The sequence below is a fragment of the Odocoileus virginianus genome, chromosome 17 (genome assembly GCF_023699985.2).
Source record: "Odocoileus virginianus isolate 20LAN1187 ecotype Illinois chromosome 17, Ovbor_1.2, whole genome shotgun sequence".
Taxonomy (NCBI): domain Eukaryota; kingdom Metazoa; phylum Chordata; class Mammalia; order Artiodactyla; family Cervidae; genus Odocoileus; species Odocoileus virginianus.
The window spans coordinates 20,468,908-20,488,498 of NC_069690.1; the positions used below are offsets into that span (position 1 = coordinate 20,468,908).

Below are 19,591 nucleotides of genomic sequence, written 5' to 3' on the forward strand. Positions count from 1 at the left end.
AACACCCTATAAATATCAACTCCCCCTACCCCATCCCACTGTCCTTCTTTGTAAGTGTAAAACACAGAGGATGGGCAACCTTTGGCCAGCAGCCCATGTCTGGCTCCTGCTTTTGTAAATAAAGCTTTATTGGAACACAGCTGTGCTCATTCATTTACCCATTATCTACGGCTGCTTTCTAGCCCTAAGCAGAGGGTTGAGTAGTCAGAACAGAGACTGTATGACCCACAACACCTAAAATATTTACTGTCTGACTTTTTACAGAATAAACTTCCTGATGCAGAACAGAAGGCCTGATCTAGTTTAAGGAACCTCAGCTATTTTCTCAGCAGGGAGGAGAACTATTGGGAAGGTATAAAGAAACTTCTTGATGCCCCTTGAATCTTTCACGCTGACTCTGGGGACATGCAAGGGTGGCGGCCAGTCTCAAAGGAGAATAACCTATGGCAGGAAAACAACACCCAGGGAAAGAGTCAAACATGATCTAGGATTCAACCCTTCCCCAGTACTTGAGGAAAGGGGCCCAAAAGGAAGATTGTCTCTCTAGATAACACACACACCCCACCCCACCCCCCAAGGAAGTGACCAGAGATTTTAAGTACCAACACAAAATAGTAAATATCACAAGTTGGTCTTGGGCACTGTTCTGGTGAGAAGAAAAGACTTCCTCAGAACGGCATCTTCTGTGGGTGTGGCATGTAGAAGAGATTATCTATGTCAGGATTGTGTGCACTGGTTGATCACAGGATGCTTGAGGAGCCACAGCACTGACCGTTTGGAGCTGAGCTTAATGCCCCACACAGGTCACCTGACCCACGGTCCAGAGCGACCTTCGGCTTCCTCTGCATCTGTAGCTATCTGAGAAAACGACCTGCCCCTCGGACCCATCTGTTGCTCTTGGAGAGGGTGTGAGCCACCTAGCTCACCGTGATGGTCCCTGCAGATTGAGTGCAGTTTACACCCCTCCAAGCTGCGTGGTCATCCCCATAGAAGATACCATCACGGGTAACTCAGCTTTTCCTCCTACAGATAACATGAGGCACACATGCCACCGAACAATGTGTTGTTTTTCTTTCCCTTTTAAAAACTGAAATATAACTGACATGCAGTGTTCTGGTGGTTTCAGGTGGTGGTGTTCTTTTTAGCAAGACACACCTTGTTGGCTGAGGCCAGGGGCCGCCATTCCATGCCCTGACTAATGAAAAACCTCAGGGCACTTTGTTGGGTTTGGTTATTGGGTGGGTTTTTGTTTTGTTTTTTAGCCTTTGCTCTGTGAGAGAAGCTCACTTCTGTATATTCTTGTGTGTTCAAGGCTGGAGATCACCGGCCCCATCACCCCGACCTCCTGGAGAAACAGCTTTGATTATCTTGCTCTTTCTCCTTCGCTCTTTTCCTTTCTTCCTGTGTTAGAAACACAGAAACTGTGGGCCCACCTGATGGCACGTCTCACCCTCTGGTGGTCGTCACACAGCCAGCAGTGTCCTGACCTCAGCCCCTCCGGGATCTGGATGGGGCTGTGTTAACTCTTTAGCTGCCCTTTGGAGTTCCATGCGCTCAGGACCCGGTGAACTGCTTAGGTGTTGGTTCTCTGCCAGTGACGAGAGAGAGGCTTGCTGGCGGGGACTGGAACCACCCACCACCAGTCCTGAGCCAGAAACTCAGGTGGGAGCAAGTGTTTCTAAACTAGGAACTCTCAGTGCGTGAAGAGGGAAGGCGTTGACAAACCTTCCCTTCAAACCTGGAAGAGATTTCAAGTCATTTCCTCCAACTTCTGCATTTCACAGATGGGGGAACCAAGGGCTAGAGGGGGGCGGTGATTTCCCCGAGACAACCACGTGGTTCTCAACAGTGTTGCAAATCAGGTCCCAGGTTCTTTTTTCTGCATCAGATGGTAAAACACATCAGCTGCTTCCAGTGAAGGTGGGCATTTGGTCTGACTTTTTTCAGAACGTGGTCTTTCTCATGAAAGACATGTGGGTGTAGGGCCATGACCGATGTCTCTCCTCCTGTTGCCATCACAGAAAGTCAAAACCTCTAGGGTAGTGATTTCCAAACTGTGGGGCTCACACCACAGGTGGAAAGTACAGGAGACGATTTGGATGGTACCCACTTTTTAAATTTTAAGAGTAGTGTGTTCATGTTCATGTGTGTTAGAGAAGTGTATAAGTAGACACCAAATCTATTCATGTTCATTATGTTTGTATATGACCACTGGAGTGGGGGCTCAGAAACTAAAAATGTATTCAGTCAATAATAGCATGGGTAATTTGTTAATTGGGAAAAAAACATACTATATAAGCAAGTGGCTGAAATTCTGGAAATGCTGTCTTGGAGAATACCAACAATTGGGAAGAGATTTAAACCAGGGATTTACTGGTGATGAAAAAAAACACATGCTCAGCCTCATTAATAACCAGAGAAATGCAGAATAAAACTAGAGTGAGATACAATTTTTCTCCTTTCAGTTTGGTAAAGTCATAAATTTTGGGGACTTCCCTGGCAGGCCAGTGGTTAAGAGCCTGCACTTCCACTCCAGGGGATGTGGGTTTCATTCCTGATCAGGGAACTAAGATCCTGCAAGCCACCTGGTGTGCCCCTTCAAAACAAGATTATAAAGTTTGTTCTCACTGCAGCAGCACATATACAAAATTTAGAATGACACAGTGAGGATCGGCATGGTCCCTGGGCACAGATGACATGCAAATTAATGACAAATCCTGTGGGTTGTTGTATGAATAATCAAATTAGTATTATTGAGAACAGGGGCTCTTTATCGAGGAGGGAAAAGGAGAAAGAGAAAGTGAGATCATTGAGAGTAAGTAAAAATTCTGTCATCCTGAAATATTAACTTCAAATCTCACTATAAACTCATGACATAGTTTAAATATGTATTGAAAAGACCTATAAATAATGACCTGTCCAAAGCAATAAACACTTCTACTACGCTGACTGAAGTCTTCAAATGCCATCTCCCACTAAGAAGAACTGGAGCTCTTTGGAGAAAACAGCTGATTTTATGTCTGGGATAGGGAATTTGTCAGATAAGCCTGAAACATCTTGTCAAACAAGAAAGCAACGAAACTATCAGACTACTGGAATGCTGCTGTCAAAAGGCCTCAGAAGTTAACTTGAAGAATCTCCCTCTGACCAAAGATGGGACGATTTGAATGTCAAGAAGGATAGTAACTGCAGTAAAACAAAATCCCTAAATACACTTAAAACCCCTGAATTTATCATTACGCTAAAAACACTTCAAAACAAAAGAAAACCTCATTGGTTGTCTTCAAGGATACCAGTGAACCAACTCATTACTTTCAAAAATTGGAAATAAAGGTAAAAATTAAGTAATCATTATGTGTTTCCTATATGAACTATACCTCTGGGTAAACAAATAGTTGATGAGGGGAAATTTCTCTGCTATGAGAAGGAATGATGGCATTGAACAGTATTTGCAGTCATCACGAATGACTGCAAATCACAAGAAAAAACACGATGACATGATTGCCATCTGAGGCAGGAAGTCAGTGCCATGTAAAAAGCAGTCCTGTTGCTGTTTAGTCGCTAAGTCATGTCTGACTCTTTTGCGATCCCATGGACTGTAGCCCGCCAGGCTCTTCTCTCCATGGGATTCTCCAGGCAAGAATACCGAAGTGGGTTGTTATTTCCTTCTCCAGAGGATCTTCCTAACCCAAGGATCGAACCCACATCTCCTGCATTGGCAGGCAGATTTTTTGCAGCTGAACCACCAGGGAAGCCTCACAAAACAGTCCTGCCCCCTTCCCAAATTAAATCTGATCAGGATTCTACATCTAACTACCAGTTCACAGGAGGGACATATTGAAAGATACCATGAGGTTCCCAACAGCAAAATACAGACTGGGAAACTCTACAGGACAAACCATCTCATTTCTTTAACAAATAAATCTCACGGACAGAAGAAGGAGGAGTTGAGGAGACATGGAAGGAGAACATTTAAGTTAAAAAGAGGCTTATAGACTGTAATATGGAGTGTTTTGAACCCTGATTCAAACAAATTGCCAACAAAATTATGAGATAATAGGGACATTTAAGACTGATATTTGATGATATTAAGAAAATTCTATATTGAAATACAGTTGATTTATAATGTTTTTTAAATTTTTTAATTAAAATTTTAATTTCTGCTGTACAGCAAAGTGATTCAGGTATATATGTATATGCATTCTTTTTCATACTTTTCCATTATGGTTTATCACAGGATGTTTGATACAGTTCCCTGTGCTATGTAGTAGGACTTTGCTATTTATCCATCCTACATATAATAGTTTGCATCTGCTAATCCCAAACTCCCAATCCACCCCTTCCCCACCTGCTGTCCCCCTGGGCAACCACAAGTCTTTTCTCTGTGTCTGTGGGTCTGCTTCTGTTACATAGAAATTCCACATATAAGTGATCACACATGGTATTTGTTTTTCTCTTTCTGACTTGCTTTGCTTAGTATGATAATTCCTAGTTATAGCCACATTGCTGCATTATTTCATTCTTTTTTATGGCCAAGTAGTATTCTATCATTTGTACCACATCTTCTCTATCCATTCATCTGATATGGAATCATTGTTAATTTATTGAGCTGTCATCTAGGGATTGTGATTATTTTTGTTAAGATTCCTATAATATAAATACATACTGAATTATTTACAGATGAAATGTCTTATGTTGTGGGATTTCCTTCAAAATACTCCAGTGGTGGTAGGGAAGAGGATGGAAGTTTAGATGAAATAAGATTGGCCATGAGTTCAAACTGGGTGATGGGCAATAAGAAATCCTTATAATCATCTTTTTTTTTTGTATATGAAATTTTTCACAACAAAATTTTTTCTAAAAGTTGAAACATCCAATTTCTAAAAGTTGAAACATCCAATTTCAGTAAGGGTCTAGTGAAATGGTCTCTTTTATACACTACTGATGTGAGTACAAATTGGTACAGGATTTTTTTTTTTTTGGTGCAGGATTTTTAAGGACAATTTAGCAGTGTCTATCCAAATGTCCAGGGAACATGCAGTCTGACTCAGGGATTCCACTTTGGAGAATGTAACCTAAAGAAATACTCAACAAGGATGCTTCCTGTGACATTGTTAGTGATTGAAAGAAAATGGCAAATAATGACAACAGCCATCAATAGTGGATATTTCAATAAACTCCATAAACTACTGTTAGCATTTGCAGGAGTAGGCAAATACCTGCAATGTCTGTCAATAGGAGATATTTAAATAAATGATGATTTATCTATACAATGGATTGCTATGAAGCTATTAAAAATCATGAGGAAGGCCCATACCCGTGGTAAAATAAAAAATAAATATTTATTTTTTGTCTGTGGCTCAGAGTTCCTAAAACCCTTGGAATTTATTGTCTATTGTAAGTTAGTGAGATGACTCCAGATTGGGGGCTAGATAACTTCAGGACCGGTGGCCAAACCAACCAACCACAAGATGAGAGGCTTAGAACATCCAGCGCCTCCCCTCCCCAACTAGGGAGGAGGGAGGACCTGGAGGCTGAGTCTCATCAGCAATGACCAGTGATCTAAACTATCATGCCTACGTAATGAAAGTCCCATAAAAACCCCTAAACAGCCTGATTCAGAGAGCTTCTGAGTTGGCGAGCATATCCGTAGCCCAGGAGGGGTGAGTCCCACCCCTATGGGGGTAGAGGCTGCTGCGCTAAGGACTTTCCAGGTCTCCCTTATGTACCTATTCACCTCACTGTTCACGTGCATCCTTTGTAATAGTACATATAATCTTTTCTTGAGTTCTGTGGGTCGTTTCAGCAAATTATCAAATTTGGGGTGGGGCATGAGAATCCCTAGATATTTGTAATTCACTGGGCAGAAGTGTAGGTAGCTTGGGCACCCCATTTGTAGTTGGCATCTGAAATAGGGAGTCCCTTCCAAAGTGGCTCAGATGGTAAAGAACCCGCTCCAGTTTTTTGTCCGGAGAATCCCTTTGACAGAGGAGCCTGGCGGGCTACAGTCCATGGGATCGCAAAGAGTTGGACACGACTAAGCGACTAACATTTCATTTTCATTTTCTGAAATAGGGGCAGCCTTGTGGGACCGACCCTTAACCTGTGGAATCTGACTTTAGGAAGTTGGTGTCAGAATTGAATTAAATTGTTCATGTCTGAGAATTGTAAAATTGATTGGTGTCAGGAAAAAAAAAAGTCACACAATGTGGATTGTCATAGCTCTCCAAGACCTATTTGAGATATTTTTTTAGTAGCAAATGTTAATTCATTAGGAAGAGTGCAAATGTCCACTGATAGATGAATGAATGAAGAAAATGTGGTAAGTACATGCAAGGGAATATTATTCAGTCTTAAAAACAGAAATCCTGTCACATGCTACCACATGGATAAACTGTGAAGATGTTATGTTGAATGAAATAAATCAATCACCAAATGGCAAATAGTGTGGTTTCACTTATATGAGATATCTAGAGTAATCAAAATTATGGGAACAGAAAATAGAATGGTGGTTGCAAGGGATAGGGGAAGGGGAAGTGGTGAGTTGGTTTTCTGTGGATATAGAGTTTCTATTTTGCAAGCTAAAAAGTTCTAGAGATCTGTTACACAACAATGTGAATATACTTAACATTATTGAACTGTACACTGAAAAATGGTAATGAGAGTAATGTTATATGTTTTTATTACAATTGTTAAAAATAATAAAACACTTAAGAAAAATTTAGTCAAAGAGGTGTAAGACGTACACATTAAAAACTATTAAACATCACTGAAAGAAACTAATTAAGACCTACATAAATTTATTGAGACCTATCCTGTGGTCACAACCCACCTGCCAGTGCAGGAGACATAAGAGATGTGGGTTCATTCCTTGGGTTGGGAAGATCCTCTGGAGAAGGGCACAGCAACCCACTCCAGTATTCTTGCCTGGAGAGTCTCATGGACAGAGGAGCCTGGTGGGCTACAGTCCATAGGACTGCAAAGAGGCAGACATGACTGAACTTAGCATGCACGCATTCCAAGGTCAAAAATTGGAAGACTTAATATTGATGGGGTAGTAATACACCCCAAATTGATCTACAGATTCCTATAATCCCTATTGAAAGCTCTGATTTTCTTTTGCAGAATGACAAACTGATCCTGAAATTCATATGAAAATACAAAAGGCTCAGAATAGACAAAACAATCTTGAAAAAAGAAGAAAAAAGTTGGAGGACTCAACTTTTTTATCTTTGCACTTTTGGTAACAGTGCAAAGATAAATGGTATAGATAAATGGAATAGAATTGTGAGTCCAGAAATAAACCCATATGTTTATGGTCAATTGATATTCTATTTTTCTTGAAGTATAGTTGTCTTAAAATATTATATTAGCTTTACATGTACAACATAGTGATTCAATAATTTTAGATTATACTTCCTCTTGATTTTGGTGGTTTAGTCACTAAGTCGTGTCTGACTCTTGCAACCCAATAGACTGTAGCCTGCCAGGTTCCTCTGTCCATGGGATTTTACAGGCAAGAATGCTGGAGTGGGTTGTCATTTCCTTCTCCAGAGGATCTTCCCAACCCAGGGCTTGAACCCAGATCTCCTGCATTGCAAGCAGAATCTTTACCTACTGAGCTACCAGGGAAGCCCTTGTAGCTTCATATTAAGTTATTATAAAATACTTCATATTAAGTTATTATAAAATATTGGTTCTATTCCCTGTGCTGTAAATTATATCCTTGTAACTTCTTTATTTTATACCGAGTAGTTTGCACCTCTTTATCCCCTTTACGTATCTTGCCCCTCCTCCTACCCCTCTTCCCCAGAACCCCCTGGTGACCATTAGTTTGTTTTCTGCATCTCTGAGTCTGTTTTTGTTTTGTTGTAATCTTTTGTTTTTTATTTTATTAATTAAATTAAAAAAAATTTTGGCCTCACTGTGTGGCACATGGGATATTAGTTTCCTGACCAGGGATCGAACCTGCACACTCTGCATTGGAAGGTGAAGTCTTAACCATTGAACTGCCAGGGAAGTTCCATCGTCAGGAGATTATTCCAGGAAGCAGGAGTGAGAGAGAGGGAGACAGACAAGAATGGAAATCCACTAGAGAGCCCATTATGGATTGGTTACCACTGTGAACCAACTGTCATTCCTCTTGAAGATCCCTGAGCAACGATGCAGAGTATATGCCTCAGACAGGCTCTCCAAAGACAGGAGCCTGCGGCATTTATTAACCAGTTCCCATTTCCACCAGCCATGGATGCCCCAGGGATAACTTGCCCGCTGTAGAAGCTTCCATCTGGGATGCTTAAGAAACACCCTAGGGTGTAAAAGTAGAGAGTAGTAGGGGTGGGTGTTTTCAGTGAGACCTCAATAGCCATGGGAACTATCCGCTGCACCTGCTGCAGAAATCCATGATGGGCCAAAGGGAGGTGGCACAGAACACAGAAGGCGTCTTCTTAGAGGGTTACTCAGATTGGGGACCTGAATAGGTGCAGTGAGCAGAAAAAATTCAAGAAATGCAATTGGACAAGTAAGCTGGGGTCAGAGGATCCATTGTGAAGAAACTGATATGCCAGGTTACACAGTTTAAACTTGATTTGCCAGTCTCTGGAAGTTAATGGTGCTCAACAAATATTTATTGAATGAATAAATGCTAATGACAGATGCACCTGGGCCAAACCAAAGCTACTGAGATTTAGAATCTAGAAAATTAGCTGTATAACCTCTAACCTCTTTGATCTTCCATTTCTCTCTCTCACTACCTTGACAATAACACCTTCCTCACAGGGTTGTGAGGAAGTCACAGTCACCAGAAATTAGATGCAATCAAAGCCATATGGCTACTAGAAATGTGGACTCAATAAATGTCAGCCACTCTACCCTTGCCCCCATGATGACCCAAAGCCAAGTAATAAAGCTGAACTATCCACCAGCTAGAGACAATGAAGTTTGCTCCTGGGATCTGTTTACAGAAGATGAATGTTGGCATTTCTGGCTATATTGGTCCTCGTGGAAAAAAATTAGTGGTATTGGTAACCACTTCCTTTGACCAAAAGGGAATCCAACTGCTGCTTTAATTAAAGAACAGAGTTAAAACTATCCTCCCAGGGAAATTACAAATTCAGAAATTGATGCTTATAGGAACTTGTAGGGTTTTTTCCTTTGTATTTAAATATGGAAACACCCTCCAATCAATATGCTGTTGACTGGGGTTATCTGTCTCTGCTATGTTGCATTTCTCCCCCATTCTCAAAGCTTTTCTTTTTTTTGCTGCATCATGCAGCATGCAGGATCTTAGTTCCCTGACCAGGGATGGAACCCACATCCCCTGCAGTGGAAGCTCAGAGTCTTAACTACTGAACTGCCAGGCAAGTTCCACCATTCTGAAATCTTGTTGTTGTACAGTTGCTCACTCAAGTCCAACTCTTTGCGACCCATGGACTGCAGCACACCAGGCTTGTCTGTCCTTCACCATCTCCCAGAGTTTGTTCAAACTCATGTTTAATAAGTCAGCAATGCCATCCAACTATCTCATCCTCTGTTGCCCCCTTCTCTTCTTGCCCTTAATCTTTCCCAGCATCAGGGTCTTTTCCAGTGAGTTGGCTCTTGGCATCAGGTAGCCAAATTATTGGAGCTTCAGCTTCAGCATCAGTCGTTCCAATGAATATTCAGAGCTGATTTCATTTAGGATTGACTGGTTTGATCTCCTTGCTGTCCAAGGGACTCTCAAGAGTCTTCTCTAGCACGACAGTTCAAAAGCATCAGTTCTTCAGCACTCAGCCTTCTTTATGGTCCAACTCTCACATCCATGCATGGCTACTGGAAAAACCATAGCTTTGACTAGAAGGACCTTTGTTGGCAAAGTGATGTCTCTGCTTTTTAATACGCTGTCTAGATTTGTTATAGCTTTCTTTCCAAGGAACAAGCATCTTTTTTAATTTCATGGCTACAGTCACCGGAGGCAGTAATTTTGGAGCTCAAGAAAATGAAGTCTGTCACTGTTTCTATTTTTTCCCCATCTATTTGCCATGAAGTGATTGGATTGGATGCCATGATCTTAACAGGCCAAGATGCTTGTGAACTCTGCTTGATGGAAAACCCCTGCACTGGCTGGCTGTGGACATTGAAAGCGCTTCAGTCCCTCCCAGTGGACAAAGATAGTGGTGGCCTCAAGAAGGTAGGGACAGTGTCTTCAAAATACAAAACAAAGGTGGGAGAAAAAGCAGCAGCTTGAGGTGCTAGGTGAAGGACTGAGAAATCACAGGAGCTGGACACTCAACTCATGTATTTGAAAACACATCCTTTTCCCCATGGCAATCGGTCACAAAGAGAAACAGTAATGAGTCATACCAGTGACACACCAAATTACAAAAAGAAGAAAGAAAGAAAAAGGAAGAAGGGATGTTGGAAAACTGAGTAAGCACAGACTTTGTCCAGGAAGAAAATGCCAGAGTTGAGAAGTCTCAGTGGGAAGCACATTAGCTCCCAGCCTGGAGTGATTCACAACTGGAGTAGAAATTGCAAGGTGAGAATCCAGTCACCTGCCTCTTCATTCATTCATTTCATTTCATTCAACAATTATCAGCTATCTCTCAATCATGCTCTGCAAGAAGCAGCAAGAATACACACATGGAAAAGACACAATCCCTGACCTTGAGAGCAGCTGTGAAAGAAAGGGAAACAAAGATGTCACTGATATTTGCCATAAAGTGGAACAAGGGCAAAGATAAAGACTCATACAAGATGAAGTGTGACACAAAGAGGAGGGAGAGGGACCAGAAAAGGTTTCTCAGAGATAGAGCCGTGTCTTAAAACAGAGTTGGAGTCCCCCAGGCCGCAGGTGCCTGTGTGCAGGGACAGGAGTTCTAAGGAAGAGGAAAATGGTACATTTAAGAACAAGATGTCTTTGGGCCTTCCCTGGGGTGCAGTGCCTTCCAATTCAGGGGCCCCCAGGTTCGATCCCTATTTGGGACCCTAAGAGGAGCAGTGGGGCAACTAAGCCCAAGCGCCACAAGTAGAGAGAAGTCCATGTGCTGCAAGTAAAGATCCCATGAGCTGCAACTAAGACTTCACACAGCCAAAAATAAAGTAAATAAATATTTTTTTTTTTTTTTAAAAAAAAGGAACAAGATGTCTTTGGGGACAGTATGGAGTTGATAAAGCTAAAGCCTACAAGGGAAGGCAGAGAGGTGGGTAGAGACCAACAGTGGGAGGATCTCCTTTGTGGGAGAGGAGTCTGGACTCCATCCTGGAGGTGTGAGGAGCCACAGGGTGGGGGTGGGGGGTAGGGAAGGGTTTGAACAGAAGAGTGACACCATCTCATTTGTGGTTGCATGCCTACTCATTCGCTTCGGTCATGTCCGACTCTTGTGACCTCATGGACTATAGCCCACCAGGCTCATCTGTCCATGGGATTCTCCAAGCAAGAATATTGAACTAGATCGCCGTGCCCTCCTCCAGGGGATCGTCCCCATCCAGGGATCAAACCCGGGTCTGCTCTGCATGCAGATTCTTTACTGCTGAGACACCAGGGAAGCCCCATTTGTGGTTAAGAAATATCTTTCTGATATCTTCCCATTAACCAGCCTTGAAGGACAGCCTGAAAGGGATTGAAAGGTAGAAGGATGGTCTGTTCAGATGGTTTAGATGAGCAGCCAGTGGTGAGAACTTGGAGAGGAGGGGTTATTGAGTTTAACTCCCGTCCCTAAAGGGCGCTGTGGCCAGGAAGAATTCCTAGCTGCCAAGTCACTTAAGCCTCTTACAGGATCAAATTCCTTATCCTTAAAATGAAGAAAATATGAGTCACCAACAAGGTCCTCCCTTGCAGAGAGCATGAGACAGTTAGTTAATCAGGCCCTCTCTCCGCAGACAGTGGGACCTCACCGAGGACCCTGGAGAAGGGGTGCAGCCAGGTGTGAAGAGGTGGTGAGCGGGGAGCCCTCCCTCTGCCCCACTCCCAGTGTCAGCCCAGCCCCTGATCCCCAGCTCCTTTTCCTCTTCAGAGGAATTGTTGAGGCCACAAAGAGGAAGCAAAGTGGAGGGTGCTCTTAGATGCCCAGGTCAGCGTCTTAGTCCCCTGCCAGCCCTGGTGTGATTCAGTTACAAGAAGTCACACGGGCGTATCCTCAGCTTTGAAGTCACAGGGGCCTCTAAGCAGAGCCACTTGGAGCTGTCACCCTCGCCCGTGTCTCCCCTGAAAAGCTCTAGTGAGCAGTGGAGAGAAAGCTTTAATGGGTCTCAAACACACACACACACAGTCTCATCCCCAGTTTTGGATTAAGGAGCTCGGTGATTTTAGACAAGTTAATTGTGTGTGTGCGCTTAGTCGCTCAGTCGTGTCCGACTCTTTGCGACCCCATGGACTGTAGCCCAGCAGGCTCCTCTGTCCATGGGGATTCTCCAGGCAAGAATACTGGAGTGGGTTGCCATGTCCTCCTCCAGGGGATCTCCCAACCCAAGGATCGAACCCAAGTCTCCCTCATTGCAGGCGTATTCTTTACCGTCTGAGACACCAGAGAGGCCCGAGTTAGTTCCACGCGGTCAATAGATCCCAGGCGGGGACAGCCCCGCCGGTTCGCCGACGGCTCCCTTGGACACCTGCCCTCGCCGTGAGGCCACATCGCCTTTCCCGAACCTTTTCCTTCTCGGTTCCAGGCGCCGCCCTGACCCAGGACAGGCGAGACTGCGGAGGGCCGGGCGGCGGGAGGTTGGCAGCAGCCCAGGGCGCCCCCGCGCGCTCCCTCCCCGCCGCTCTCGCCTCCCCGGCCGCGCGGCCCCGCGCTGGGGAGAGGGGAGCCTGTGCGGTCTGCGCCGGCGGCGGCGGGAGCTGAGCAGCGGGACTGGCCGGGAAGGTGCGAGTCGGGCCCACGGCTGCAGCCTCCGGGGTGGGCTGCTCCGCAGGCCCGCCCAGCCGGGCGCTCTCGCAGCCTCCCAGCTGCCCGAACAGCCCAGAGGCGCCCGCGAGGCTCCGCCCCCGCCGCGGCTTTCCAGACGTCGGAGCCGGGGGGCCGCCGGAGCCGGGGGGCCGCCGGGCACCGAGCCCGGGCCGCAGACCGCGGGCTCCTCGCGTCCTGCCCCCGGGGGCGGACCCAGGGCTCCGGGGCCCCCGCCTTCACCGCCGCCGGTGGCCGCTGACGTCAGGAAGGCGAAACCCAGAAGAAGAAGAAAAAGGCTCGAGGGCGGAAGGGGAAAAAAACTTTATTATTATTGTTTTTTCCCTTATTTTCTCTCTGGAGCAGAAGTGAAGGGCAAGCGACTGCGTCAGCGCGAAGAGAGCCGGGCGCGACCCAAGCCCGCTGCGCGCGGAGGCGCTGGGCCCCGGAGGCCCGAAGGGGCGCCCGGCATGTGGGACCCCCAGGACTTTGAGCGCCACTGGCGGGCCGAGTTCCCTGGGGAGGAGGTGCCCGTTATGCAGCTGGACTCGGTGCTGGACATGGAACGCGAGCTGGAGCGCAGCAAACTCAAACTGAAGTGGCTGCAACAGGTGCTGGCCGAGGAGAAATTCAAGGCCGTCTACCTGCAGGCGGCCCTGGAGAAGCGGGACCTCGGCTGCGGGCGCCCGGAGGGCGGACTCGGCGACTGCGGGGGGGCCTCCGCGGAGGAGCCGGCGCCGGCCCGACCGGAGCGGGAGCCGCCGCCGCGCGAGAAGGAGAGCGCAGCGGGCGGTGGTGGAGACCACCGGGGCTCCTCGCTTCCCGACCCGGCGGTGGCCGCCAAGACCGAGAGTACCCCCTACGCGTGCCTGGACCTTCCCACGTGGCCCGGGGCGGCGGGGGCCGGGGGCGCGGTGCGCAGCCTGACCGCCGCCATCCACCAGCAGCTCCTGCAGCCTCGCCTCCTCTTCAGGCCCCGGGAGGACTGCGCGCCCCCTGGCCACCGTGGCACGGCTCCCAGCGCCGGGGGAGAGGAGCGGTCCGCCGGGCTCCGCGCGGGGCGGGGCTCAGAGGAGGGCGAGGCGGACGCCGCCTCGGGCGCGGATGATGGGGGCGACAGCAGTGACCACGATTTCGAGATGGTGGATCTCAACGAGAAATTCGCCCTCAGCCAGTTGCTTGTGGCCCCTTGCCGGCCCGGGACCTGCGATGAGGCCGAAAAGCCGGCGCGGGCGTACGGTTCCCATCGCTGGATGCACCTGATCCTCGGGGGCCGGCGGCAGGTGCGCGGGAGTCGGGACCTGGAGCAACTAGAGGCAGAGGCCAAGGACGGGCGGGGCTCGCCCCCGGCGGCAGAGGAGCCCCCCCGGCGTCGGGCTCGCGAGCACCTCCCCCAGTGGCGGCGCAAGAGGTTCCTAGGGCTGACCGAGCGGGACTCGCCCAGCCACAGCTCGCCCGAGAGGGGCAGTGACTGCAGCCGCAACAGCTCCGACCACGAGGACAGCTCCTTTCCAGGTAGGCGCACCCCAGCGTGCATCCTCGCCTCTTGTATTCTGTATCTTGAACCCCCCACCCCTTCCTGGCACACCCTGATGGTCCTGTTTGGCCTCAGGCGCCTGAGCAGAAGGGAGATAAGATTTACGTGTTTACGTTGAAGGCACTTGTAGTACTTTAAAAAAATGATAGTGCGAAGTGGATTTCGGTTGGGCGAGTTTAAGAAAATAAACATCACGACGATGACAGGGGATGAAAAGATGATGCCCTCGACCACACCGTGGGAGGAATCTTTCACTTGGGACCTCAGCCTTTCTATTTCATTGCAGCATCACTGCCACCCCCACCCTCAGCTCATCCTCGCAGGTCGGTCAGATTCCTCGGCGCCACAACTGATAAGGTATCCTTCCCTCCACAGACTCCAGCGGTTCTCATTTCCCCAGGTTCCTCGATATGGAAGTCTCAAACTTCCACTTAATTTTCTGAACGGCTCTCGCATCTTCTCCAGCCTGTAACTTGTGTTCTGGCCAAAATGAAGGAAGCTCTCACCGTGGGAAAGGCTCATAACCCTCACTACACCCATCCTTTGCTGACTGTCCCCTTCCTAAAAGGCAGCGCCTGGTCTGTTGGCTTCCTAGGAGCCTGAGTGGGAAGGGGAGAGCTTAGAATCATAGAGTTTTTGAGCTGGCAGAATGACCAGAGATCATGCCTACAGGCCTTCATTTGATAAAGGAGGAAACCTAAGCTCAGAAAGATTAAGTGCTTGTCGGAGCCAGCTGGGACCTCCCCTGGGGCCTCCTGTCATTTTCTTGTTTCTCTTCATATCTGCCCTCTCTTCTGAGGACAGGACCTGGGCTTTGCCATCTTGTGGTGGAATCCCCTTTCAGTGGTCAGCACGGTGCCTTGCATGTAGTAATGCTCAATACGTATTCATTGAATAAATGGATGATTGCATTGAATTGAATGCAGTCTTCTGGCCACCCCACTCCCCACGGGTTAGGAATGGGAAAGGGGCCCAAGAGGATAAGACAGATAGGAATGTGGGCTGTCCTGTGACCAACCCTTTGCTGCCCCAGGGACTGTCAGAGTCTCCTCAGCCATAGGGAAAGCATAAACTGTCCTCTGGTTGGGTCAAGCCTGGAACTTAAGATGTTTTCCCTATTCAGTGAAGGATTAAAAAAAAAAAAGAAGAAATCACTGATGCTGGGATTCTTCCAAAATCTCCATTATTAGATCTTATCTGGGTGAGCTTGCATTTGAATGAAAAACTGTCCACTTTGCTAAAAGCACATTTGGAAGGGCCATCAAGTCATCTGTTGTGATCAATTACACTTATTCATTAGCAGAGATTGGCTGCTTCTCCCATAGGCAATGCTTTTGCTGCCCATGCTAGTAACATTTTTATGTGCCCCGTTTAACTTAGAGTCTGAAGATTTCATTCTAGTGCCAAGTTCCAAATGCCCTCCATAGAGACTACCCCAGGGGCCCAGGGCCGCTTTATAGCTGGCTCCAGTCCCGTCTCCCACTAGACCCACATCAGTCACTCTGCCCGATGTTCCTGATGCACTGCTCTTCCCCCAGGTAGTGGTTTGATTTCTGTGCGCTCCTCTCCCCTGAAGGGCACTCTAGCACATAGAGCACCTTGATTCAGATTGGAAACTAATTCCCTCTGCCCTAACAGTTTACAAGAGGTGGTCTCTCTGGGTGGACCAGTGATTAAAAAAAAAAAAAAATTCCCTTCCTCTGAACTGAAGACTCCAGCCAGGGCTCATGTCTGGCACTCCTGGCATTGGCTCATGGTGCCTGGGCTGGTTTTCAGGCTCCATTCCAGGACCGTTCTGCAGGGCAGGCTTGTGTAGGGAGCTCTTGGAAAGCTGCATGTGGGGGCCTTGCCTCCTGTTGCCCAAACCTTCCTGGTGAGGAAACAAATAGAGGTGGACATGCATATTCATGCAGGCATGCAACACATCCAGGCATGCCTGTAACAAGTATACACACGTGCACATGGTCACATACGAGTGTTACATGCACAGAGTCTAGGCAGAGGAGCCCTCAGACATACCGAGGGTGCTGCAGTGGAGAGGTTACAGGACAGGCTTTTCCAGCTGTGGGTGACAGCCAGCCCACTGGAATCGGCGTGATGGGGAGAGAAAGTGTCATAGGCCTTCTCTGGCTACCTGCCCTTGGCCTTCCCTCCTTCACTTCTCTCCATAGCTCTTGCCAAATTACCACCTCAGATGCTACAATTTTGCACGTGGATCTTATTCATTCTCTCTCTCCAGTAAAATGCAAGCTCCAAAGGGCAAGGATTTTTATCTCTCATCCCCTGACATAGCCCCCAAAGCCTAAGAGTGTCTAACACATAATAGGTGTTCCATAAATATTTTTTGAGTGATAGGTTTTTTTTATTTTAATGGAATAGAATGGAAAACATCAGAGTGCATTGCACACAGTAATGGTGAGTAGTAGTCTGCTTTAAAACTTTGTTTCGGTTCTGTATACTTGTGAAATGTATACTGGGTGCTGATGTAGAATGTATTTCATGCTAAGGGCTGGGTCAAAAGATTTGAAAGTACTGATAAAGACCATGGGCTCTGAAGCTAGACTGCTTGTATGACCTTGGGAGAAGTTATTTGAATTTTCTGTGTTTTGGTTTTCTCATCAGTTAAATGAGACTAATAAACACAGATTACGTCATACCATTGATATGAAGAAGAAATGGGATATCATTTCTAGAGGGCTTTGAACAGGGCCTGGCAATAGTAAGTACCCATAGTATTAACAAACTATAACTAATTACAACTCTTGGTCGTTTTCTTTAAGTCAGTGCTTCAGAGCTTTCCACTCTCAGATCATTCTGGATCTCAGGTGGTTTGGTTTTTTATAGTGCATGTGTTTTTTTTTCCTAGCCAGGCTCTGACTCTTTCTAGAACCTTCCAGAAGCAGGGCAGGACCCAGGGCAGAGTGGTGATCTTGGCTCATGAGGCTCTCTAGCTGGATTGGCCCTCAAACCCCTCCCTCTCCACCAGGAATCATGCCCATTGTCGCTACTCAGAGAGCCTCGCCCCATCGGGTTTTATTGCACAATTCAGGCTTTGCCTTCTTCTCAGAGTTTCAAGGAGAGAGACCATGTGAGACCTCACGTAAAAAGGCCCAAAGGCAGAAGTGCCTCCCTCCTTAGAAAAGGGTCGTTTTCTCTTAGCTGAGGGGCAGACCCCCATACCAAGACACATTGGAGTTTGTTCTACACATAGACAAATCAGGGTTTAAGTTAGAATGCCAGGTCTTCTTTCTTTATTTTTTTGAAGTGTTTATTTGGCCGCCACAGGTCTTAGCTGCATGGCGAGGTGTATTCTTAACCCCTGGACCATCAGGGAAATCCCTAGAATACCAGTTCTTTTAGCATCTTCCAGTTAGCATCTTATTGCCCTGTTGGTACTGAGGCCATGGATGGCATGAATGAAGGTGGTGATGTGAATGGGGTGGGGGTGGGGTTGCAGAGCTGGAATCAGCCATGTTGGGTCACGTGTGCTGTGAAGACAGACCCATGAGTGTGCCCAGGCTCAGCCCTGCAGCAGGTGTGAGGCCGTAAACAAGCCGCTGGCCTTTCTACATCTCAGTCTCTATTAACAGAAATAACAAGAATAGCTAACGCTTCCTGAGGGCTTGCCTTGTGCCTGTTCCTGTTCTAAGCATTTTACACCTATTAACTCATGTATACCACACACCAGTTTCATAAGATAGGCCCTAATACTGTTTCCATTTTATGTATGAGAAGCGTGAGGCTCAGAGGGCTTAAATAAACCTGCCCAGGGTTACCCAGCTTGGGTACCTTGGTAACCCACAGGGTTACCCTAAGTGGCACTTAGGATTTGAATGCACGCAGTCTGACTTGCAAGTCTGTGCCTTTAAACACCAAGCTATACTGCCTCCAATGATAGCATTTACATCTCAGGGTAGTTATGAAAATGACATACAATAAAATACTTAAAGAGTTGACTTTATTCACACACTGACCTTTAAATACATATGTGTGTATATATGTGTATCCATTATTATTATTTTGTCACTAAAGTCCCCAACAGACCCCAGTTCATTTGCTGAGGTCAACCATGAGGGCTGCTGCTTGCCCATGGGACTCCTTGTGGACTTGGCCTCACAGGTGAGCAGTCTGCCTGCTGGATTTTAGGTCTCCCCTCCTCATCTGGGAGCTCTTGGGCTCCCAACAACTGCCCAGCCACGTGTGGAGGCCCTGATATTTTCACTTTCATGTGGGCATGCTTCTGTATCACCCCTGCTATCTGTCACCCTGGGTGACATGTCCTTCTTCAAAGTTTATGTGTCCCTTCTGTAGACTGTGGTGTCCCCTCTGTGACACGTGGACCAAAGTACACTCTCCCAGCAAAAGCCCACGTCAGGCATCCTTTTGACTGGCAGTACCATTCATCTGGTGTTCTGATCATCATTCAGATGACAAAGTAAATATCATTCATATTTTAAATTGATAGCTTTTTTTTTTTTTTTGCTTGCATTAAACTTGGCTTAGTGGAGGATAAACAGTCTTTTTTTTTTGCCGACCCTTAAAAATCCTTCATTCATTCACTCATCCATTCCACTCGACAAGGATTTACCCGGGTCTTGCTTTGTGCCAGGTCTGTGTTAAGGGTCAAGACTGCAGAAGTCGGTGACCTACCCTCAAGATTCTCATTGGCCTCTTTGCTTCTAGGGTAGAAACTTTTTTGCTTCTTCTCTTTAGATAAAGGAACAACTTTCCAGCAGGTAACTTGTTAAATCCTGAAATGAGTGACTAAGTAAGGCCTGTCATTTAGAACCTCAGCGACACGCAAGGGCCTCAAATGAGAAAGGATCTTAGGTTTGGTCTAAGAGTCTTCCTGTGCCTCCCCAGGCAGATGAGGATCCTCGAGCCCTGAGAGTAATAACCTCAGGGTCACACATTCATGACCCTCAAGCAGGGTCCAGGAGCCAGATCAGGGCTCTTTCCATTGAGGCCTATGGTCTTTTCTTTATTGGAATTTTAAGCCGAGAACGCTTAAGATGTGAGTCCTGTTGAAATCATAGTAACAGGAGCAGTAGACTGTCTCATTTAACCTCATTTAGTGGGTGGAACGGAGAAGGCAATGGCACCCCACTCCAGTACTCTTGCCTGGAAAATCCCATGGACGGAGGAGCCTGGTGGGCTGCAGTCCATGGGGTCGCTAAGAGTCGGACACGAC

The 19,591-nt window shown here is 46.8% G+C and overlaps 1 protein-coding gene and 1 non-coding gene across 2 annotated transcripts in view; both read left to right on the forward strand.

Moving 5' to 3' along the window:
* The first annotated feature begins 2,620 nt into the window (after positions 1-2,620).
* On the forward strand, positions 2,621-2,727 carry LOC139039270 (U6 spliceosomal RNA). Its single transcript, XR_011492591.1, has one exon. It is a non-coding gene; the product is annotated as a U6 spliceosomal RNA (small nuclear RNA).
* Positions 2,728-13,217: 10,490 nt separating this feature from the next.
* The window catches only part of ABR (ABR activator of RhoGEF and GTPase), a 188,416-nt gene continuing 182,042 nt past the window's right edge, over positions 13,218-19,591 (forward strand). The window contains exon 1 of the mRNA XM_070478809.1: positions 13,218-14,378. Within this exon, the coding sequence (XP_070334910.1) occupies positions 13,334-14,378 (1,045 nt within the window). The 5' untranslated portion in view covers positions 13,218-13,333. The remainder of the gene's footprint in view (positions 14,379-19,591) is intronic.